Source organism: Gopherus flavomarginatus, chromosome 3 (genome assembly GCF_025201925.1).
Source record: "Gopherus flavomarginatus isolate rGopFla2 chromosome 3, rGopFla2.mat.asm, whole genome shotgun sequence".
Classification (NCBI taxonomy): domain Eukaryota; kingdom Metazoa; phylum Chordata; order Testudines; family Testudinidae; genus Gopherus; species Gopherus flavomarginatus.
Window position 1 is genome coordinate 78,141,442 of NC_066619.1, and position 24,642 is coordinate 78,166,083.

General features: G+C 40.5%; 1 protein-coding gene across 3 annotated transcripts in view; it reads left to right on the forward strand.

Moving 5' to 3' along the window:
• The window catches only part of SNCAIP (synuclein alpha interacting protein), a 123,023-nt gene extending 99,125 nt beyond the window's left edge, over positions 1–23,898 (forward strand). For 2 of the 3 annotated variants that reach the window (XM_050945655.1, XM_050945656.1), the window contains exons 7-12: positions 702–827; positions 3,538–3,707; positions 11,555–11,647; positions 14,140–15,190; positions 17,430–17,500; positions 23,318–23,898. In XM_050945655.1, coding sequence (XP_050801612.1) covers positions 702–827; positions 3,538–3,707; positions 11,555–11,647; positions 14,140–15,190; positions 17,430–17,500; positions 23,318–23,402 — 1,596 coding nt within the window. In that variant the 3' untranslated portion in view covers positions 23,403–23,898. The remainder of the gene's footprint in view (positions 1–701; positions 828–3,537; positions 3,708–11,554; positions 11,648–14,139; positions 15,191–17,429; positions 17,501–23,317) is intronic. The other variant, XM_050945657.1, reaches the window with a different exon arrangement.
• The last annotated feature ends 744 nt before the right edge of the window (positions 23,899–24,642 follow it).

The following is a 24,642-nucleotide window of genomic DNA, read 5'->3' on the forward strand; positions in this document are numbered from 1 at the left end:
ACCGAAACAGCCTTTTGGTGTTCAAGAATTCATTTTTCCTCTGTATTACTCAAACATTCAATTAATTTATCTACATATGCCATTTGGGGGTATACTATTAGAGTGTAGTTATTTGAGATATAGAAGTTATTTTAATGTTGAAAAAAATATAATAACAGTAAGTTACCTAGAACTAAAATCTAGGGCAAACCTTTAAATGGGTTTGAACCTGGCCTCTAATTTTGTGCTTGCAATCCACTACTGATACAAATGATAGCATTTAGTCACCCACCTACTTGATTTTTAGGTACAATCAGATGATAAATGGGTGACTAAATAGCATAATGTGCATCATGCTAATTGGAGGCACAGAATTTTAGGATAGCTTCTAAAGTTTGGATGTTAATGTTCACCAGAGCAGTTTATATAAGAACATTTCTAAACTACAGTTGTTTTTAATCCTATACAAGCATTTCTCTAAAATACTTACTGTACTTTTGTTTTCTGATAATTAAAAATTAAAAATAGTCCTTCACCATTGTTGGCCAACACTGCATGCATCCACAGAGATTGTTCTGAGGAGGAATTTTAAAGGGAATACCTGAACTGAAAACAAGGTCTTTTGAGAAGTGTCAAGCAACTTTAATAACAGGCAGTGTTACCATTGCTGTCTCTAATAAGTTTTGCTTTTGCTTTATTTCTTTCTTAATTTTTTTCCCTAGGAGAAAATACTTCTGTGGCTTCTCCAGTTTATGCAAGAACAAGGGATTTCTTTGGATGAAGTTGACCAGGATGGTAACAGTGCAGTACATGTAGCTGCCCAGCATGGCTATTTAGGATGTATACAGGTAGAGTACTAACTACACTTATTTCAGAGAGCTCCTTTGAATTTATAAATCTGCAGATTAAAAGCCCCTAATATCAAAATGGAGAACCTCATAGGTAAGAAATAAATCCTTATAATAAAAAAGATACTAAAACCATAAAAAAGCTTGAACAAGTAGGCTTCAAAATAAAACTTCTAAAAACTTACGTACCTTAAGTGCTAAACTTCACTCTGTTATACTTGTGTAAATCCAAAGTAATTCTGTTGTAATGAGACAAGAATTAAGGACTGAATTCCTAGAGAGTTTTTTTTAATTGATACAAAGAAAAATAACGTGACTCCATGTGCATTAAGATGAGACTACCCCTTAATGAGTTAATGAACTCCTAAAGAGCTGAAAGAGACTCTGTCAGGATTGATAGGCATACTCTGGCATTGACCTCCTTTGAAAGTTCTTACCTTTCTGATGCTTGCCATCTATTTCTCTTTCGAGCAAACCATTGCAACTATCCGGAAGGAGAGGAAAAACCATGAATAGCCAGGGTGCAGGATCATTAGAAGCATTGTGCACAAGAATGATTTCTAGTATTCAGTGTTGCTAGCACTTCTTGTGTTAGGCAGCCAAAATTGTTGACTGGATGACTAATGGATAGGGAAAGAATTAGTCTAAATGGATAGCAAAGGGATTGTGTGGAAAAGCAGAGTATCTGAGAAAGATATTGGTCAGAAAGGAAGGAGAATAGAGAGAAGAGGAAAAGAGAAGATCAGCTACATGGGTGGAAGACAAAAGCCAGAAGCCAAGATGGGAAAAAGAAGATATGAGGACAAGAGGAAGAGAGAGACAGAGAAAATGTACCTGACCAGTAGTAGTATTTTTTGAGAGTCGTAGACAAGGAGTGCTAATTTCAGGAAAGTCATTTCAGGCATCTGTAAATAGTAAGTGCAATAGAGGAAAATTGAACCAGCAGACGTTGAGGTAAGAAATCGATCGAACAGATCTGGAGACATGACCATTACAAAACTTTGCTGAATTTTCTTGTTAGTGAGATGCTGTCCTGCTTTGAAAGACATCAGGAGTGTACCCTGCCCAGTTTATTGTGAGAGTCACATTAAACGAATCAGTGCACATGCGCAATCCCTATCTTAGTGTTTTTGTTGTTATTTTTCAGATAGTTGCAACGATCAGGTGGAAAAGAAATAGATGGAAGGAATGCGAAAGGTGTAGGACCTACCAGATGGGAGCACTGTCATGGTAGGTCAATGTTTAAGGCTACCAACTTTGACAGTGTCCCTTAGAGCTGTGCAATAAATTGTGAAAGAGTAGTGATTAGCAAATGATTTTGCATGGAACAGTAACAATTCCAGTCTATTCTGGGAAATGAAGTTAAATGGAAGCAAGACTAGTGTTTCCTTTCTGAAGAGTTAACTTGAATAAACTGTCCTGAATTTTTGAAAATTTTTTTTATTTGATTGATAGATAGATAAACCAGTAGGGGAAAACCTGGCAATTACAGACCAGTAAGCTTTATATCAGTACCAGGAAAATTGATTGAAATAATAATTAAACAGATTTTTTTTAAAAAAGCACAGCTTCTGTAAAGGAAAGTTGTGCCACTCCCTTCTACTAGAGTTCTTCGAGTGTGTCTTTCACCCCTCTGAGTCTGCCACACCTTCCATCTCCAACATGCTCCTGTGCCAAGGGACCAGGACAGAAAGCTAGCTACGTTGACCTTATTATACCCAGGGATTCCCTGTGCCAGGGGAAACCCATCTGAGCTGAAAAGCTCAGATTGGTAATTTCATAGTAAGGCATTCCTGAAATCAGGCTAGTTGGGGTCATTCACAGAAAAAGACAGATTTTGTACAAGTGCATTTGAAAAAGGCTTATTGTATTATCACCAGAGGTGAAAGTAGACCGGTACGGGGTACCAGTAATAAGTGGACACTGGCAGTGCTTTAACATTGCTGCCCCTTTTTCCGCCCCTCCACTCCAGGGGCCACCAACGAGGGGGAAGGAGCACGCAAAAGGGGAAGCTTCCCCCGGGCCCAGTGATTTAAAAGGCCCTGGGGCTCCCAGCCACCGCAGCAGCGGCCAGAGCCCCGGGCCATTTAAATCACTGCTGGAGCCCCCAGGCAGCACAGGCCAGACAACGTGGAAGGGCTGGCTGGAGGAGGCTGACCGAAGGCCCCGCCCCTTCCAGGGACCCCGTACCAGTAAGTATTTTGTCTTACTTTCACCCCTGATTATCACAAGCAGAATTTGGCAGGTGTCCAAATGTAAACACGTCTCATTCACTAGTCTCAGCCCCAGAGTATACTGTAGATTTAAAACCCATTATAAAAGTTACATTACACAAAGTAACAAAAGGTGTAAAATCAAGTTAACTGGGGGTCAGGTAAAGCAAGATGGGGGAAATATTTCACCTGGTCTCTCTGATCATCTGAAGGGGTAGCTCAGTATTCTAAATTACTCCTATGCCCCATTGTTAACTTTGATTGTCAAGTTAGGAGCTCTGACTTACTGAAGAGTTATTTCTATGGATGATTTTTAAAAATAATTTAGACCAAGATTTTCAAAACTGAGTTCCTGAAGTCAGGGTTCTAAATTCAGTTTTAGGAACCTTAATAGGAATACCTAGCAGTTCCCATTGACTTGAAAATCTTTGCCATAGTTTATAGCAGAGATGTTAAAGACACTTACAGCTGCTCGTGTTCTTTCTACATCTTTGCAGACATTGGTTGAATATGGAGCAAATGTCACCATGCAAAACCGTGCTGGAGAGAAACCTTCACAAAGTGCTGAACGACATGGACACACCATGTGTTCCCGTTACTTAGTGGTTGTGGAGACATGCATGTCATTGGCATCTCAGGTTGTGAAATTAACTAAACAACTAAAGGAGTAAGTGTCTAATTCATAAAGGCGGGATAGTGGCTACACCAGGATTGTTCTCAATACAAGTTTCTCCCTTGTCTTCAGTTTATTAACTAAGTCCCTCAGCTACCTCTACATTAAAATTAGTCAATTAACACTTTCCCCTTCTTTCTCTATCCATCACCATACTCTTTCAAACTCTAATCAATCTTTAGCTTCATCTTTAACTGCTTAGCTCTTCTACTAATCTTGGTGAAAGTTTTCTGTTCTTATGTGGGCGTGGGTATAAGTGGCAATATCTGTGTATTTATGTGTGTGTAAGTAATCACCTTATACCTGTCCCCTTAAAATCCTAAGGACCACATGATTTCTAATCTTATTTTTCTAGTCACTTAGCATACATTTAGATCATTAAAACGGTTCTTTGCAATTACAGTGTTAGGTGTTGATGTTGTGAGGAATAATGAAAATAGTAGTTAGAAAATCTTTGGATCTTGGAAAAAGCTATTCTGGAAATATTGTTTGTTCTGTTTTTTTCTGCATATGACCAAGTTTGAGTGCATCACTATGGCTCATAGCAAATGAATTAGCTACAAGGGCCTGATTTTCAAAATGTTAGATGTGGGATAGCATGACTATATTGTGTTAGCAGTTATTGTGATTGAATATCCCCTTAGGGTGAACTTTCAAAAGCACTCAGTATTGGCCTAACTTGGCTCCCATTGAGGTCAGTGGTAATGTTAGACCCAAAACAAACACTGAAAATCCAGCTCTTAGTGTACACTATATCCCATTTACACATGCAAACATGGAAAAATGGGTCACATGATTTATGCAGTCAATTACAAATTTAATGTCTTGAGAATCAGGGTCAAAATGTTTTACTGAATATTTATTATTCCTTTGCTGTTAAGTCCATGTGTGTCTGCCACATAGGACTTTGTATATGTATAACAAAAAGATTATACAGTAGCAACTTGCCTCCTCTATCAGTACAGAATACTTCAGTTCATTTGAGGTATTTTGTTTTTGTGTACATATATGCAAATGTGTGTATACTTGTATTATTGAAACATCTCAGTTAGTTACAGTTTACATTTTAGACACACACTGTAATGACCCCACGTGTCTTGAGCCTGCAAGATTCCTAGTCGAGTGACACCTTCCTGCTCACACCCAGTTGATCACTACTTGCTGACCAAATGGAGAGAACAAGAAACCAGAAGCTATATCACTGAGGCCTCTTCTGGGCCCTGATTGGAGGAACACCAGGATCTCTAATTGGTCTGCGCTTCCTGTTTAAACCCAAAGAGAAGCACTGGAAGATGTCTGTCTGCACAATTAGGCTCTACCTGGTTGCTGCTTGGACACCTCGTCCAGTGCTTCAGACACAGATATGCCTGATTACTTGTATCCTGACCGTGTCCTGATTCATGATGACCTGACTAGTGTCTGACCCCGTCCAGATGAGTTCATCTGGCTCCTGCCTGATTCCTGGTAACTTGAACATGACGCTCAAGAATTAGGTCGTTAAGCAGTGCATTAGATCCAGCTGCTTGTGTTCCTTTCCCCACTTCCCTCACACAGTGAGAAACACCTTCCAAAGCAGTGAATTCAAAAGAGAAAAATGTTCTATCTTGTCACACTTTTCATATGCTGTCTTTCAGTATTGAAAACTCACTCTTATTCAGATACTCATCTCAGTTGTTATATCTTCAACAAACTGAAATAGAAATGGAGAGGATAAATGGCAACCATCAGTTCTTTGTTTCAGTTCTCTTTTTCAGTAGAATTCTCTTTTATCAAGACTCACCGTATCTGTGTTGGATTTTACCTCTGATGCCTCATTGGGGAGGGAAGACTTAACCTGTCAGCCAGCAAGCAGTGGGCACATTTGCCCCCTTAGGAATATAACATAGCTCAGAATATTTCCTGACAACAGCAACAGGCACCTTCTCAGACCCCCGGTTTCCCTTGAACTTTAGCACATAGAAAACCTTTAGAATCATTAAACTTGACTCCATATTGGTTTCTGTGTTTGCCCCAGCTGGAAATCAATATGTGCTCTGTAGGAGTCTGTCTTTTCAAGCCAAAGGGCTTTGTTCCACTCAGTGTTGCTGCCTCTCCTCAATCTCTGATGGAGACAAAATGCTGTGAGCTTCTTATGGAGCTGTCTTGCAACCTAGTCAGGCAGTGGAATAATCCATCACTGGCTTGAAAAAGCAACTTCTGCCTGCCTGTTTGGGTTACCAACCTCAGCCCCAGTACTGGAACTCCAGCTCCAGACTTGCTGGAAGACTCAGTGACTTCCACTTACTTACCAGTGTGTCTCATCAGCCAGGGACAAGTGCCTCTGTCTGAAACCCCCTTTTATCTCCATCCATGAAAGCGCTGAAGAGGTTAATGGTGTCCTACAGATACAGCAGTTCATCTACCACCTTCCTTTTCAGCCACTTCATCTGCCTCCCTGGAATTGGCACCACCTTTAGCATGTTATCAAGTCAGACTGTCCCAAATACACGTGGGATCTGGCTATGTGAAATCAGATCACCATCCCTGCTGCTCAGCCTGACCAGCTGAACTTAAGAAGCTCAGGGGGCCTGAACAAGCTCAAGAATCATCTCTTCTGATTCTTGTTTCAAGGACTGTCCCCAGAAAACGAGCACCTGGGTGTTGCTCTCTGCCAGGGGAAAGACTCTCTGCTACTGAACTAAACCCCTCCATGGTTCAGTGTTAAGGGAGAGCACAAAACCAGGAGTAAAACAACATTCAGATCAGTTTTCAGTTTCCCCTTGATCAGAGCAAATGGGCGAGCTCAAAGGCTAAGAGTGTAAACAAAAGGTCTCTAAGGTGGTCTCGGTCTCTCTCCAGAGAGAAGATATGACACTTAGAAAATAGGAAATGTCTAGAAGCCAGAAATCCTACCTATCGTTCTCATCTTCAGAAGAGAGAGAGAGTTAGGAAAATTCTTTCCACCATGGGTCATAGGGAAAGTGAAACAACAAACAAGTACTTACCATCAGCTTCACTGTAAAAAGCCCATCCTCCACTTCTCTGTCATTCTGAATGATCAATTCAGAATGGGAGCAGCCAACCAAAAGAGATTCCCAAGACAGTCACAAATTTTTCACAATGCCTACATAAAAAGGCCTCGGTTGTACTTCTCAAGGTCACCAAGGTTTTTAACAATTTGGTTAATCAGATTGATTTTCTCAGTAGTATGTCTGTGGCCTAAGGAACCCATGGACCTCTGATCAGAAGACACCCTGCTGCACAAATGAGCCACCTTTTTGACCCTCTGCTGGCATTAGTAGCCTTGACCTGTGTGTTGCTTGAGCTATCTTGGCCTGAACAATTCTGTCAGGCCCAAAGATATAAAATCAGCCCTTCCCTAGATGTCTTTGACAGTGTCCTTCCATGGCAGACTTCTCTGTGGACTCCCTGTGGTTTGCAGCATATATATTGGACATAATACCATAGCTAGATAACGTTGGTGGAGCTGGGGGTGGGAATCATCTACCCAAGCCAAGCACTGAAATAAAAAGATGTAGACAAAAATACCCTAATGTCAATGAAGCGTGGACTACAGGTTTTCATCAAAAAGCAGTTTGTCATTTTGTTCCCAGTGTTAATCTACATTCTGTAGATAAAATGCCAGGATTTAGCTGAAATTTTATATGAATGGTTTTATAATGTTGTGCAGTTGAAGCCAAACAAATAAAAATGATTATAGGATAAAATTTAACCTTATAGTATGCTCTGTTGTTTTTGTGTGTGATACTCTGTTATAAAATATAAACGTGTATACAGATACTAGGCATAAACTTTAAAATGTTATTCCATCATTTACTTATTTATGTGTTTTATTTTCTGCTGTATAAAGTGTCTGGGTTTTTTTAATAAAACAATAGATCTTGGTACATTGAAACATTTTGCTAGTGTCTGGGGCCTCAGTTTGTTCCCACTGTCATCAGTGACTAAATTCTGTGACTTGATTAGGAGCAAGGTAGGGTGAGCTGTAATTATGTATTTTAATACTAAAGCTTATGATATTGCATGACAAAGTACTGCTCAAGAATATATGATCCTGTAATTTACAAGGCTATCACAGTGTGTGTGCATGCTTGTCTGTTATATAGTATTCATTATGTAATGAAATGAAGGAAATGTGGGAATGGAGTAAGCTTTAATAGTTTTAGTTTAATAAAGAATAAATAGATTTTTTGTATAATGCCTTTTAAAAAATAATTGAGGCTTGGCTAGAGTAACTGTAAGAAAAGATGTTCTAGTGAGAGAAACACATAAAGAAAGGTTACAAGCATAGGAAGTTTTTAGTTACACCTATGAAACAGTTTGCCTTCTTTCAGATGAGTTCTCACTGTATGTGATTTATTTTTCTTATTTTAATATGCTGAACTGAAAGTTGAGAAAAGGGTAAGAGGGGAGTGAATAGATACGTAGATATCAGAGAGTAATCGCAAATGAAAATAATTTGCCTAGAAAAGTGTGTGTCTTGGGAGTTTACCGTATAATCTAGTGTTGACAGATTGTGGGAGTGATTTTAAAATAGTATACAGAACTGTGTAGGCGAAGGGAAGGAAGGGGAAAATTTAAAGCAAGAGAAGATGTATATAACTTAGTGTGGTTATGCTTTGAGAAGTAACTGTAAAATAGCATGCTGGGATCTTACCATTATTGCTTTAGTGCTTTCCAGAACCACTTGGTACATTAGAAGAAAAAACATTTATTTTCTGTCAGTCCTGCAAATACAACCTGAGATCTGAGAAGTCATCTGGATTCTTTCTGGCTCTGACATTTCCAACTATAAAGACTCTGTATTTGGAACGTAGTTAACAATTCTGTTGATGGTATTTGAGCTAGGAAAGAATCCAGCTCACTGTCAAGAGCCATGTTAGTTCTGCACAACTAACAAGATTTAAAAAAATACTAAAATTATAAAGGCAGTAGATAAGACCAAAACCATAAAGCAGATAAAAAGGTAGTGCTTTTTGCATGGTCACTTTTAATGTATAAGTACCTATGCTTAAAGGGATAGGAAATAAAATCAAATGTGCTGAAAGCATTGTGGGTAAACAGCACTTTACACCACCTGTCTTGCATATTTTTTTTTATTAAATCTTTCTAGTTTTCTCTTTTGTGTGAAGCTTATCTGTAATTGTCTAAATAGCAAGCCCACAAATATGGGTATTTTAGTTAAGATGGTACCCTAATTTAGCTTATGTCGAGTATTCGTGGCTATGTCAGGAGATAGCTTTGTCAGTGGATAGCGGAGTCAAAGCTTTCATCCCAGGAAACTTAAGTCCAGATTCTGCAGTCTGCTTAAGGCTACTTTGTAAGTAGTACACTTTGAACCAGCCAGAAAGAACCAGTGGTGAAGTCCTTGTGAGCAAGAATTTCGAGCCAGCAGAAAGGTGGCAGATGTGGCTCCACCATCTCTTGAGGCAGCCGTCCCCAACCCCCAGCAGAAGGGGATGGAGAGGATGGGACACAGTGGAGCAGAATTCAGCTAATCATATACCAGCATTAAGTTAGGGCTGCTCCTGTGGTGCCCTAATTTGCACTCAGGTTGGGTAGCCCTGAATCAGGGAGCCACAAGAAGCTCCATGCAGTGTTCTCCCCCACCTTCCACCCAGGACTGGAGAATCCAGAATTCTGCTCCTAGAAAGTATCTTTACGTATCGTTTGAAAACAGATGAATCCATTTTCTTGTGGCCTCAATCAATATAGTTCAGATTTTTCCATGTCTTGAATATGTCCTGGGATTCAGTAATTTTAGAGCAAAGGGAAGTAAATGTGCACACCAAGTACAACTCCTAAAGTTATAAATTGTAGCTTATGGCCACTCTTCAAGGCAGAGTCTTCATTCACTGGTTCATTTGAGCTGAGTAAAAGGCTGCTTGAATCAAGATAGAGTATTGTATAAAACGTGCTTCAGTCTTAAGGTATATTTACACAGTAACTACACAGCCCATGCCAGCCAACTTGGACTTGCAGCGCTTGGGCTGCAAAGCTCTTTCATTGCAGTGTAGCCTTCCGGGCTCAGGTTGGAGCCTGAGCTCTGAGACCTTTCCACCTCACAGGGTTTTAGAGCCCAGGCCCAGAAGTCTACGCTGCCTTGAAACAGCCATAGGCCCACAAGCCCAAGTCAGCTGGCATGGGACAGCCATGGGTTTTTCATTGCAGTGTACACATAACCTTAGTGGCCAGCATTGCTGTATCAAATATGAGGCTAACTAATATAGTGTCAAGTTTCCTAGCAAATTGTCAGTGAAGGCTTCAGTTGGGTGCAAACTTCATAAACTCCTGTTCTAGAGAACTGGATTTTTTAAATGAAGTAACAAAATGTTTCCAAGGGTGAACTGCTCAAAGGTGAGCATCTAAGGTGGACTCTCAGAAAAATACACACAACCAATATTTGTGTATGCACGTTGGTTGATACAACTTCTGCACACACGTTTGAAAACTTGGCGAAATCTGTTCTTCTACCCTACTCCACTATGTATTCTCTATATGACACATTTTACAGAAAAGCTATTCTGGAAATCTTTTAGAGAATTTAAAAAAAAATTTATTGGGATTAGTTCTTATATTGTTCGACCTGTGTCTTAGTTACCGTGAGTTGAACTGCAAAGTGTCAAAGGAGAGAAAAATTAAAACTAATAAACTTAAAACACCTCTTAAAAAGACCTTAAACTACTTAAAAATGTCTTGATGGTAAAATGTTGTACGTGGGAACATACCCTAGCAGAAGGAAGAACTGTGTCTCCTATTGGAAAGCTAAGAGTCTCTCTTTTCCTATAGTTATGAAGCCTCAATTTCTAGCTCTACAAAATTTTGAGATACTGGAGTTTAAATCTGTCATTGGTACAAGACTAAATGTCTGTCTTGAGCCATACAGGTACAAGATAGATGCAATTTATTATGGATGTCATCTTCATATTTTTGTTTATCTAGATCTCTCTCTACCTGGAATAAGTGTCTGTGGTCATATTTGCATATGTGGACTTTCTCTCATTCTTTGCTAGGGTTGCACTATAATCATACGTGCAATATCAGTTATGCACAATATTGTATGTTTATTTAATTGTTATTGTCCAGAGCTCTAGACGTGCATGAAGACTATTTACAAAGCACATACAGAGTAAAACAGGAAATTAAGAGGTTGTGTATGGGCTATGGTTGTATTCTTTTACCCTCAGTGGGTATTTTCACCACTGTCCTATGTGGGAGTGCAGGTACACAGTCTGCTCTGACCTTCAGGATGAAGTAGATAGTTCTGGTGATGCACTAGTCCTGTGTTGGAGGTAATGGCCTTCCTCCCTCCTCTTGACCTTCCTGTGATTTGCTCTGCAGAGGGAATAGGAGTGAGCAATACCTGTACTCCCCAAAGCAAGAGCCTCCTGCAAGGGGCATCCGTTCCCATCCCATGCACAGCTGAGCAAGAGCCATCGTGATCTGACCTTAAGTTTGCTGTGACTTGACAGTTTGGGATGTTAAGTTGGCACTAGATGGATTAAGCTTTGTGCATCACTCAGCTCCAACAAACTGTTGCTTAAAATTCTAAACTTGCAACTTACAGCAGTCACTACCAGTAATAAATTATTTATATTAACTAGGCAGCTTTCAGAAGGTGCTATACAGTGACCACGGGGTCCCCATAGGGATTAGAGGCAATTTACAGGAGTACAGAACATCTTTGTCCATGTTAATATTTTTATATGCTCTGTATTTGCATCTTCAGTTATAGATGAACAGACTTTCTTCTGAGTGTGATGTTGAATGATTGGTATCATTTAGCCTCTTATACAGGCAGCCTTTAAAAATGGATTTAATGGTTTAATATTTCCTTCCAGGCAGACAGTAGAACGTGTGACATTACAGAACCAACTCCAGCAGCTTTTAGAAGCCCAGAGATCAGAGGGCCAATCACTACCAACATCCCCAAGGTAACAGTTTCCAGAAGTGGAATTCTAAAGTAGTGTAACTTGGAGCCTTTTTATTGCATAACTATTATCAGGAGAGATCATGGTCTATCTAATCATTCACACGTTAAAAAATAGTAAAACATCTGCTAAAACTCATTACATTTCTTTTTCACTGCTGATTTCAAGTTCACATCTTTTTTAAATTGCTAGCTTGTAATAAGTGTAAATACTGAATGCTCTTAGAAAGAGGTAAGCAGAACTAATCATTCCTGTTCCTCACCATATAAAATCTGATTTATTATGGAAGCCGAGCACATTTTGTATAAGATGAATCACAGTGAACACAAGAAACACCTGGTGAAATTGTAAAGCTTCACTTTGTGTACCATGTATACCATTGTAACCTTATGCTAGCTATAGTTCATAAAACCAGTTGCTAACAAAAAATGCTTGCAGATTAATATGGCTTCTCATGCTCATTACGTGTTTTGCCCATACTAGTTACTGTAAAAAGCCACAGAACCAGAAACATGTATAATTTAACATGTCAGCGCCTTTCGCTAAAATAGATCACTTGACATTAGTTGAATAACACTAAGGAAGAGGAAGGAGACAAGACTGGGAGCCTGCAGGCCTGGTTTGTTTCTGACCCTGCCACAGACTTCTTATGTCTTTGGCCAAGCCAATTATATCCTGATCCTGCAAGAATTTAAGTATGTGCTTAACTTTACTCAGTTGTCAATCCAGTTGACTTCAATGGGATTGCAAAAGGGAGTAAAGTAACACACATACTTAAATGTTTGCAGGATTGTTCCCTTAATCTATTTCTCACTCAGTGTCTTTAACTGTAAAATGGAGATGATACTTTCCTGCATAACAGGGGTGTGTTATGGAGCTAACTTCATTTTAACATAAGCACTAACGTCAATGGAAAGAGTCACCTATTGATGTCAGTGGACTTAGGATCAAGCCCTTAGAGTGCTATTTATACAGTATCTAATAAGTTGTGGGAACCAAATACTAATCATTAGTATTTGTAAAGTGCACTGGATGGGGTATTATACAAGTGCAAATCATTATTATTTATAATATTTTCTGAAGTAGAAATTGATAGTGCAAATACACCTTCTGAGATTGGAGAAGTCTTTGTATATGAGAGGGGTGGGTTGGTGGGTGAATTGCTTGGTTGGTATATCTTTTTCAAATGGGAGAGGAAGATTCATGCTCTGCATCACTCACTAATTCTAACTACTAACCTCCTCCTCTTGATTATGTGGGTAGGGATGAAAGTGGCTCTTCATTTTTTTTTTTTTTTTAAACTCTGCTTTCATGGTGTTCACTGTTTTCCTTCCAGTTACAACTCCCTCACCCATCCCATCTTGCCACGTCAATAGCTCTGCTCATTGAAGCACATTCCAAGAACCCAAGGAAGATCATCAGAACTAACCTTCTTTCACCCAAATGATAACCTTCTTTCACCCAAGTAGTTTTTTCATGCACATTTCCCAGGAGGCCAGATACAGCTTTAATTTGTCTATTTCACTTATATACTAAAACATTTCTTAATTAAGATGAAGTGATTAATAATAGTATATTAATTTAGTACAACAGTATTAGGACTGTGAAATGATTAGAACTACAGTGGTTTGAAAAAAATAAATTCACACCTATACTGCCCCAAATTAACCATAACTGAGTCTTTTTGCCAGTGGCCATGACTAAAAGCAGGGTGGTGTTTGGTTTGTAATCAGGATATGGAATTTGTGGACTCTAAAAGCCGTGCCTCAGGGAAAGCGATCTGTAACATAAATCTTTGCAAACCAGACTTAAGATTGTATTTCCTCACTTTCTAATATTTGGGGTTTTTTATTGGAGTAATAATGTTGAACTTAATTAATGTATATTTACATCCTTTTCAAGATAACTTTAAAGGGGAAGATGTGAATGGCCCTAGCTTTTTTATATAGTCTTACATGGTTTATTGTTAGCGGTGGGTGAAATCCAACATGTGTGAAATGCACCTCTGACTAGCACAAAGCATGTTTGTAGTAATTAGGCCAAGCTATCTTTGCATTATGACTGGACAAAATTAGTTTAAAAGGAGTGTTTTTTTACCTTTTTGAAAAATGTGTAAGAAAGGTCTATAACTGAAAAACAGCTGTTTCTTTCAAATTTTCCTCTAAAATTCTTCTTTGGAATTCAAGTAGCCATACACAATTTGTATAACAGGCTACTTATGAAACAGGTTGTAAAGAGTTTTTCTTTGTCAATGTTAGCAGAGAAAGGGAGTCAAAATCTAGTTTAGAATGGAAACAGAATTAAAGCTTTCACTGCAGAGCCCCTGCAGTTGCTCAATAATAATACATTCTACGTGGACAAAGATCAAGGGGCTAAGAGGAGCAGTATGCTCAGACAGACGTGCCCTGGAAATGGCAGCGCTGAATTTTATATCTGTACATATTTGACTGTGGTGTCCTGTATTGAAAATCATTTCTTTTTTTTTTTCCTTTAAGTTCACCATTGTCCCCCGCTTCTGGAAAACTTCAGTGGAAAGCCTCTGGTGTAGATGATTTGTCTCTACCAAAAAGTAAATTGAACACCCAAGATGGGATTCAGATTCTTGGCAGTATGGGAACTTCCAGCCATACTCGGTCCAAGACGAAAGACGAGGACTCAGATAAAATCCTGCGCCAATTGTTGGGGAAAGAAATCTCTGAGAATGTCTGTATGCAGGAGAAGCTGACATTGGAATTTCAGGATGTTCATGCTTCCTCCAAGAATGTGAAGAAGATTTTACCAGAGAAAAGGGAGCTGAAGTTAGCCAGACTGAGGCAGCTTATGCAGAGATCTCTCAGCGAGTCTGATACAGACTCAAATAATTCCGAGGACCTGAAGAATACCCCTGTGAAAAGAACTGACAAACCAAGGCCACAACCCATAGTAGAAAGTGTTGAAAGCGCTGAGAGTTTGCATCTGATGATTAAGAAACACACTTTGGCAGCAGGGCGCCGGTTTCCTTTTGGCATTAGAGCTTCCAAATCTGTGGATGGCCACAGCCCATCTCCCTCTTCAGAGAGCAGTGATCCTGATAACGAACTCCAGTATCAGTCTGGGACTGCATCTCAGAGCCAGGTTTCTGGAGATACCTCTCAGTCCAGCACTGACAGTGCCACTGTTCAAAAGGTTGCTACTAGTCCTAAGAGTGCCCTCAAGTCTCCATCTTCAAAGCGCAGAACCTCCCAGAATTTAAAACTCAGAGTAACTTTTGAGGAGCCCGTGGTGCAGATGGAGCAAACAGAGATTGCACTGAATGAGGAAAAGGACCGTAGCAAAGCGCCTCAGCGGGCTCCAGCCAGCACTGAACCTGGGGATCAGCTGAAAAGACCATTTGGAACATTTAGATCTATAATGGAGACTCTGAGCGGGAACCAGAACAACAACAACAACTGTCAAACAGCAAACCTGATGAAAACCTCATCAACATTGTCCTTTACCTCATTAGGAAGAAAGGCTGCAGATAGCAAGGGAAATCCAGCAGCTCCTTCTAAAGGAAAAAATAAGACAGTGAGTGCTCTCAGGGTGTGAGAAAGAAGCCTTTTTTCCTTCTCATTTCTTTTCCTTTTTAAATAATGAACAATTTACCTATGGTTAAGAATGACAACTTCATGTTCTTCCCTCCCCACAGCCATGTACACACAAACAACCAATATGCACTACTTGCCTGGTAAAGAGAAACACAGACTGCAGATCATAGTTGGCTTTTATTTGAAGACTTATGGAAGGAAGGGGAATCATCGAGGGTGAAATTCTCCCTCCATGACAGGAACCACTAGGAGCCACTTAAGTCCATAAGTGCCCTTAATTGATGCATTGGCTCTGTGCTTTGCACAGAGGGGAATTTCATCCAGAATACATTTTTAATCTTATTGTTGGGGGACAATTCATAGTGAGAACATTAATTTTAAAACCTTTTGATTACAAAGGAGTAAATACATTCAGGGCCACCCCTATCCTATAGACCTGGTTACCTAGAGTGGCAGGAATGAATGGGTGGCAGAAAATAATGTAAACATACCCTTTTTCTGCTGCTGCTGCCCCTCTCTGCCTCCATCTCTGCTATAGTGCTCTCCATGAGCAGCCACTGCCCAATTCACTCCTCACGTCCTCCCAGCTGTGGCTTTCTTTCCCCTACACCCTCCTGTTCATATCAGAGCAGCTGATTGGTAACTGCTATCTGAGAGCTGGCGTGTCAGAGTGAGCTGTGCCGTGATCACTGCATGCAGCCTGGGTGCCAAAGTAAGTGCCCCTCCGGAGAGGAACAGGGAAAAGAAGGATGCGTCTGTTCAGAAACCGCTTCCCTTGTTTGAAAGAGGGAGAAGAATTACTCCAAAAGAGTGTCCCCCTGGGGGAAGGAGAGAAAGAAGGGTGTGTGTATGTGTGAGTGCAAGAGAGACAGAGGGGTAGGAAACAGTGTGATTGCAGTGTGTGTGTGTGTGGCTGTGAGGAGCAACAGGCGTGTCTGGCGAGGAAGAGAATAGAGTGTGTGAGTGACAGGATGTGGAGGAGCACTGAAAGTGAGTGATGAGTCAGTCTCTTGGGGTGAGAAGGACGAGAGGAAAGGGATGAATGGAGGACAAGAAAAGGAAGGAGAAATTGAAAGGGAGGAGAAACACCAAAAGAACAGAAAACAGATTAGGGAGAGAGAAATGGAAGAATTATGTACTGTCAAAAATATAATTTAGGAGTAAATGGAAAAAGAGAAGGAAAAGGTGCCTCCAAATATACAGCCAGTGAAAAGAAGTGAATGAAGGAAAGAGAGGCAAAAAGAAGAATAAGCAAACTCATAAGAGATGGGTTACAATTTACTGTATTATTAATAGTGTGTAGTGCCAAAACATTACATGAAAATTAAAAATGTAAAGTCAATGGGATAGGTTAGGTGGACATGAGAGGGTGCACTTAATGCTGTTTGCATAGAAATACACAGCCAGATTGAAGATTGCAGATTTGGGCCTTCAAATAGCTTACAAATTGTTGTAACTGTAATAGTTGAACTGCCATTGAAATACAGAAGTAACTCGATACCATAAGAGTGAAATTTTTCAAAAAGATGGATTCAGATATTTGAGAGAGAGAGAAAAGGACTGATTGTCTTCAAAAATGTTCTGGCAGAAAATGAGACAGTGTGGATGAGGTAATATCTTTTACTGGACCAATTTCTTTTGATAAGAGACAAGCTTTCGCACTTACGCAGAGCGCTTCTCTTTCACCAATAGAAGTTGGCCCAGTAAAAGATATTACCTCACCCATCTTGTCTTTCTAATATCCTGGAACCAAGACAGCTACAACACTGCAAACTGATAGAAAGTAGTGTCATAAATAGTTTACTTAGCTCACTTAGGAAGATTAAACAGTTGGAAAGGAAATTCTGACGCTATCAATCATTGCTTGCAGTATTAACACTTGCTCTGTGTAGAACTGTAGGACTGGAAGGGACCTCGAGAGGTCACCTTATTAAATATCAAGGTGCCACATTTGCATGTTATCTTCATCAAACACCAAATTCATCTGGAAATGTAGTTTCACAGCTGGTCAGAGATACCTCATAACAATGGGCTTTCTCTACCTCAAAAAAGTAACAGATTAATTATGTTTTAAAGTATCTTTTTTTTTAAGTGTTTACTGTTAAAAATTCTCCTGTAACCTTTTGACTGCACAATTACTTTAAATATGTCTGTGTGCACTGTGCATGTGATAAGCTTATTGCATGTTTTCAACTGACTTGTATATTGCACTTCCCTAGGGGCCTTACTCCAGCTATGCCAATCTTTCCTCTAGCATGCTGATTGAAGACCGTCTGTGTAACTATGCATGGTATGTGCTGATACAGAGTGAATTGTTTGGCTTCATTATTGTTGCTTTTTTCCCCCCTAATTGCATGTGCTTGTTAAAATAATTCGCTGCTGAGATAAATGATATGACTGATGTCAGGAATAAAAAACAGGGCAAATACTTGATTTCCTTAAAAAAAAAAAAAAAAATAACCCACACTTGTGATGAACTTCTGCTAATGTCACAGGTGAACTAGTTTAGAGGCTTCAGCTGTGAGCATGCATAAAAGTAGTCATACTCATAAATCCACCAGGCAGTTTAGTTCTGTTTGGCATAGCGCTTGGTCTCTGTTGAATGAAAGTCAAGTACCAGATGAGAATAGAAATCAAATTTCTTCTCATGAGTAGGGCAAGTCAACCTCCAATCATAATCTGAACATAAAGTACAGTGTTCTGCCTTCTGTGTTCTTCTCATCCAGCCTTGGACTTCAGAAAAAATTATATATGTTAAAACAAAGTCTCCTCATGATTTTGGCCATTTGTTTAATCTTTCTAATTTAAATGTACTGCATTATGAGATTGTCAGGCAGACAGACCAATCTCTCAGTAACCATAAATATGTGCTGCAAAATGCAGGATTTGATAAGATATATGTTTATTTTAAAAGAAAATATTCCTTAAACTGCTCTGTTATTTTAACCTAGTGCTGGCAACTTTGGGAAAAGTTTAAAATGAATCTTTTAGCAGTTTAGGAGTTTGAATGACTTTAGCAGGTTTAGTAGTTCGAGTTTGTTTTTTTTAAATGTAGGGCTAGGGCTATCTGTCCCTTACCATCCAAATCTTTCTCGCATATACCTAACTTGATCTTAATAGTTCAGACCAGTGGTTCTCAACCTATTTACCACTGTGGGCCACATGTACAGCTCTGTGTGTGTCATGTGGGCCACATCCACACAATATATATACTTCCTGTATGGCCCTGAGGATGTCACCTGGGCCACAGCTGTGTGCTGATCGGGTCACAAGTGGGCCAGGGGTTGAGAAACATTGGTTCAGGCAAACAAGAATCTGAGAATTCTCACTTACACTGGTGTCAGTGAAATCAGCATCAGGACACTAAAGTATAGTTTACGAAGATTTTCTTTTCCCCTGGGGAATATTGGGGAGATTCGCTTCTGACCTATTTTAAGATAGGGAAAATGCCTGTATTATAACAGTCTCTTGTAATGTCTTTGGACAGTCTCCAGCCAAAGTAGCTCAGACACTTGAGTATGGTGAAATACTAAGCCACTAATCATCTCCCTACGCTAGAACCATCTCAAAGGGCTGCCAGCCCTCACAGTATTTTCACAAGTGCCACAGTTTTGCACCATTAAAATTGGCCTTTCATGAGAAGTTCCTGGTAGCACAGGGTTTCTGCTGGAGATGTAGTGCAGTGGTTCTCAACCTGTGTCTGCAGACCCCTGGAGGTCTGCAGACTATGTCTAAGGGGTCCACGAAAGGTTGTAATTACCATAGGACAGTGGTATTCAACCTGTGGTCCGCGAACCCATGAGCATCCACAGACTGTCTATGATTTCCAAAGTGCTCCACACTTCCATTTGAAATTTTTTAGAGGTCCACAAATAAAAGTTGAACACCACTGTTGTGATGTAGTGGAAGCTGCAGTTCTGACTGTAGAGGCTTCTCCTGGGAGACTGAGCTGCAGACTTTGGACTGCAGTATGAGTTGCACCAGAGGCTGGTGCTCTCCTTGCTGTTTCCCTCACGACATATCTGTTTATTCTTCCTGGGCCATGAGGCAGATGGAGAAACAGGGAACCAGCTTAGGGATAGTTTTTAACTGTCCCCTCCTCTATTCAGCATTGAGTGGGGCTGAGAGAAGCAAAGATAGGGGTGTGTAATGGTAGAAAAGGGATCCAAGGAGCATGTAAATGGCTCAGTGGGTGGGTGTCCCCCCTTTCCTCTCCAGCCTGCAGGGATCCAGCCCCAACTGGGATGCACTCTTCCAGAACATTCACAAGGGGCAGCATCCAGGGAAGAGGGGAGAGAGCTGAGCAGGGGAATGTATTTTAGGATGAGAACTGTGTAGGGGCAGAGCCCAAAAACAGTAGAAAGAGTGAGGTGTGGGTTGGTGCCCGTTTGAAGAGAGGGGGCTGTAGAGGGCAGGGCACAGAGGAGAGAGCTGAGATCAGTGCTTGGGGAAGGGATGGTTTTGGGGAAGAGCCCCCCTGTCAACCAGGAGTAAAAGAGAGGAAGTCCCCCAGTTGGGTGTGTGTTTTTTGTGCACTTCAGGAGAGTTTCTTGAATTACAAAAGGGGCTGTTCTTGCTAGGAGTCAGAAATCAGAAAAAGAACCAAATAGCAGTTGGTTAAAACATTTTTAAAGGGTTCTTATGATATTTAAGTCAACCTTTGGTTTGTTTGGTCTGTCTCATGATTTTGGAACATTCAAGGTTGACAAGACTGCACCTGTCATTTTCCCATTCACCCACAACCCGCACCCACTAGTGTCATGTAGCCTGTGCAGCTTAATATGTTAGGGCAGTGGTCTTGAACCTTTTTACTCACAACATCACTTTTTAGAATTAAGTGCCACCCAGCATCTGCCCCGCCTCTTCCCCGAGGCCCCGCCCTGCTCACTCCATCCCCCCTCCTTCTGTCGCTTGCTCTCCCTCACCCTCACTCACTTTCACCGGCTGGGGCAGGGGATTGGCATTCAGGAGGGGATGTAGGCTCTGGGCTGTGGCCAAGGGGTTCAGAGTGTGGCAGGGAGTTCCAGGCTGAGCCTGGGGTAGGGGGTTGGGGTACAGGAGGGAGTATGGGGTGCTGGTTCCGGGAGGGGGGTCAGGGCTGGGGTTGGAGTATGGGAGGATGTTCGGGCTGCAGGAGGAGGTATGGGATACTGGCTCTGGGAGGGGGCTCAGGGCTGGGGCAGAATCTTGGGGTTCAGGAGGGTTATTGGGTGCTGGCTCTGGGAGGGGGCTCAGGGCTGGGGGTTGGGGTGCAGGAGGGCTGCGGGCTCCCACCGGGTGGCACTTACCTCAGGCAGATCCTGGTCAGTGGCACAATGGAAGCTGCACGGGCATTGCTTGCAGGCAGGAGCAGTGCACAAAGACCCCTGACCCACTCCCTGGGACCACAGGGGCATGCTTGCTGCTTTCGGGAGCGGCATGGGGCCAGGGCAGGCAGGGAGCCTGCCTTAACCCGTCTGTGCCACCAGAATTTTAGCATCCAGAGATTGTGATCAACTGTCAGAAGCTCCAGGATCGACCAGTCGGTGATCACTGGGTTAGGGAAAGTATCAGCCTCAGTCCCATTACACTAGTCATTCTGGGTAGAGTCGACTTTCCCCTGGAATGAGTTGGAAGACTGTAGTTCTGATTGAAACATTACGCAGCTTCTTCCAAAAAAAGAAGTACCTGTTTTGAATAGGGTGCTGCCTCTACAGTTATAACATTTTTCAGATGCTTAGGCCTGTCTTATTTATCTGGACAGCCTCAAACTCATTCTAACTCAAACCTTTCCATATGTAATTTTATAGCAAATGGTGGATAATTATTTGAGATCAACCTGAAATCAACCAACATCCCCATCCAATCCCAACTTCTTTTTTAAAAAACATTTTAAAATCTCATTTGTCAGGGTTCGGCATGTTGTTTACTTTTCCAAGTTGGTCACAGTTTGATAGCGAATAAATTAACAACATTTCCAGGGTCCTTGTAAAATTAGATTCACTCCATTTCTCTGAACATCTGAGGAGAGATTTCAATGTGGAGGGTGATTTTTTTCTCTTTGAAAGGACTGGTTAGCTTTTTATTTATTACAAGTCCAAACAAATGTTTGCAATTACTTGTGTCCTAGATGCCAATGAAATGTTCACTTCCCACAATTTTTCATTTGAAATCTGTAATACATTAAAGTGAACACTGGTTCATCTCATCAGTAAGAAGCGCTGTATTAGCCGCTGGCCATCAGCAATAAGAAGTACTTTGTTTGGATGTACTAGTGCATTAGGGGAATCCACCATCATAGTGCCCTCAGGCAGTTATTAAGTAGTACACCCTTTTAAAATTATTAATGCCTATTAAAGCAATAGACATTGCCAATGAGAGTTCTAGTGCCCAGTAATTGATTACACTGGGATTTATATTTCCGAGTGCAAAGTGAGCGCGTAACAGATTGAAGATTAGTTATGGTCAGTCATCAATATCTGCTGTGTAAGGGACACTATGGTGCAGTAGTCTAGGGGCACAGTGGTAGCCATCTCCACTATCAACCAGGAAACCCTGTTATGACAATCTGTTAGAAACCTGTAATGACAATCTTCTCCCTCAGGTTGGCAGGAAATGGGAACAGTATCCAAGCGGGGCACTAAGATCCCACCCACTCCCTCCCATAGCTCAGCATTGAGGTTTACAAAAACATGGAAAATGCTGCATTGGGCAGCAGACTGAGGAGAGGCAGTGATGAGCAGTGTTTTGCCATTAGCCTGATGGTGTTCCCTAGGTGGAGTCAAGGTGCAGCTTCTAGATGACATGTTCCCCTAGAAAAGCTGCATCCCTCCCACAAACCCTGGAGCAGTTGTAGAGCTGTAGCAGAGAGGATGCTTGAGTCATGTATCTTCTTTTGTGCTCTGCATGGCCTTCCACATGAGGAAGGCTGAGGGATTCACAGAGCTGTGGATTCCAGTGGGGTTACACTGGCATAAAACTGAAACAGCCCAGTAGCAAGTCATCCCAAAAGCAGCTGTCTGGTTTGCAGAGCTACAGCAGGATCTGTGCAAACGTGAGCTTGAAGCCACCTTTTCAGACACGCTCTGTCTGACCTGTGCTCTGTGAAATTTACCCACACACCAGAATGTGGCCCTTACAGAGACCAAGTTATATGATGATTATACTGTAGGAGTATTACTGCTAAGGACAAATAATGGAAGGTGGGAAATTTTAAGAGTGTTCAAAAGAAGTCACTGTGAAAGTGGGAGGAGTTGGATTCCTAACTCCCTTAGGCACTTTTGAAAATTCTACCCCAAAATTTAAAAACTTCATTGAAGAGAATTAGAACAGCATTGGACTCACATTATGCTCTTGGAAGATTCAGACCACAGATAAATCAAAAGAATTGGAATGTTCTGAATTGAATTTATATATTATAAAATAGTTTGCAGACTTAAATGTTTCTCTTTTTGGTTTCCTTGCTTAAATTAAAGGATAAAATTCTGAGCATATTGTATACCCCTTTGAAAACTGGTTGAATGGAGCGTTCTGGAGATTAAAATATATATTATAGAGAAGGCATACTTATCGATGTTGCTAATAAATAACATCTTAATTAATAAAACTGGAAGAATTGTAAAAGGTACCAAATATTTGGTGCTCTACAAACAAGGTATGGTCTTTGCCATAATGAGCTTGCCATATAATTATTGCCATCCTTTTGTTTGAATTTTTGTGTACTGAATATGATTTTCTGAATGTACTATTGAGGTAACATTTTCAAAAGCACCTAAATCCCACTCCCTTGCAATGGGACTTAAGAATTTTTGAAATTTCTACCCATTATCATTAAATATTTGAATAGTGCCTTAATGTACACAATTCTTTACAAACAAAGGTCCCAGGCTGGCTTTGGATATCTGCCCATGCTAATTTGATACCTGAATAAGAGCCATAAGGAAGTCAGTGGAACAACGTACAGTACAGTACTAAGCCCTCCATTCAGTAGTAAATGTTTGGAGAATCAAGCTTGTAGATAAGGTTGCATTCACCACACAAAACCTGCATTCTAAATAAAACAAGCACAAGACCAAACACTCCGTATCATTAGTATGATCATGGATAATTTTCTTCTTTTTCTCCCCAGGCATAATGACATCAATAGGAAAAGTCTGAAATCTTACAGCCAAAAAAATATTGAAGAGCCAGAGCTGCAGGAATTCTTCCTCTAAATCACATCTCATGATGTCTCATCTGCCTTCGAACGTGGTTTGAAATTCCTGAAATATCTTCTTTTAAGAACACTAATATGAGACATAACTCTCACCAGCAAAACAAGACTGTTAGGATGCCTTAAATTTGTAGCAGTTAAACCATATACAAAATGTTTTTATGCTATGTGTGTGTCTGTAACTTGTTTTGTTAGATATTCTGTTCAAAGGCATGGGGGAGCAAAAGTAATGGTTTGAAAATTGCAGTGACACGGGCAACCTCCAGAATGTTCATCTGGCCACTGAACGCATTTTGTACTTCATCTATTGCATGGATATACTGTCATATGTCTGTATTTCCCTTTCTCAATGACATATACTGTAAAAATTTCAGCCAGGACTCTGCCTGCTGAGCTCCTCAATGAGACCAAGGCAATAGCGTTGTTTTTTTGTCTGGTATGTTTTGTCTGTTGTTTCTATTTTTTGTAAAAAGGAAATAAAAACAGTCTTAACAATATACCATCTGAATGGGTCCAGATACTTCTCATTTCACTGTTCTTTGCTTCCTCACAGTGGCATTTTTGGTTTTTAGAATGCTTAAGTATTGAATGATGGAAGTATCCGTGCAGTTAACAACTGCCTAGACTTCCACGCAAATGGTCAAATGTGCAAAGTCATTTGTGTTAAAAATTGCTTTCAAATTTTAAATGTGCTTTTGTAGCTTTAAAAAAAAAAGTCAGTGGCTCAGGAAACTCATAAATAAGTTTCAGAATTAACATTTTTTGTTATTTTCTGTCAAGAATTGGAATGTGCTTGGTGCTATACTAGCCTCAGAGTGCCTGTTATGAGGACCCTACAGTCTATTAAAGCCCAGTTCATATCTCTTTGTAGCCCACAGACTTTCCATTAAATTCAGTGAGAACTAGTTTAGGCTTTGAAAGACAAACATTGGTAATACAAGATATACTGGGAGATCCAGAGAAGGATGTTGTTTCTCTTGCTATATAGAGGTTTTTTTAATGGGTCAGTGTTTTGCAACCTCCTGGAAGAAGTGAGTTTTTAATTCCTCATTCAGTTCTCTTCTAGATTCTTTATACATTATCAAAACATTCCATTTGGCAATCCCTACAGTATATAGTTCTAAAGCAGAGTAACAGGCAATTGTTAAGTGATGCATTTCCCCCTCATTTCTCAACTGGGCTATGTGGACTTGGTGAGACAGATCTTACTACAACAACAGCAAGTTTACTGGTGACATTTT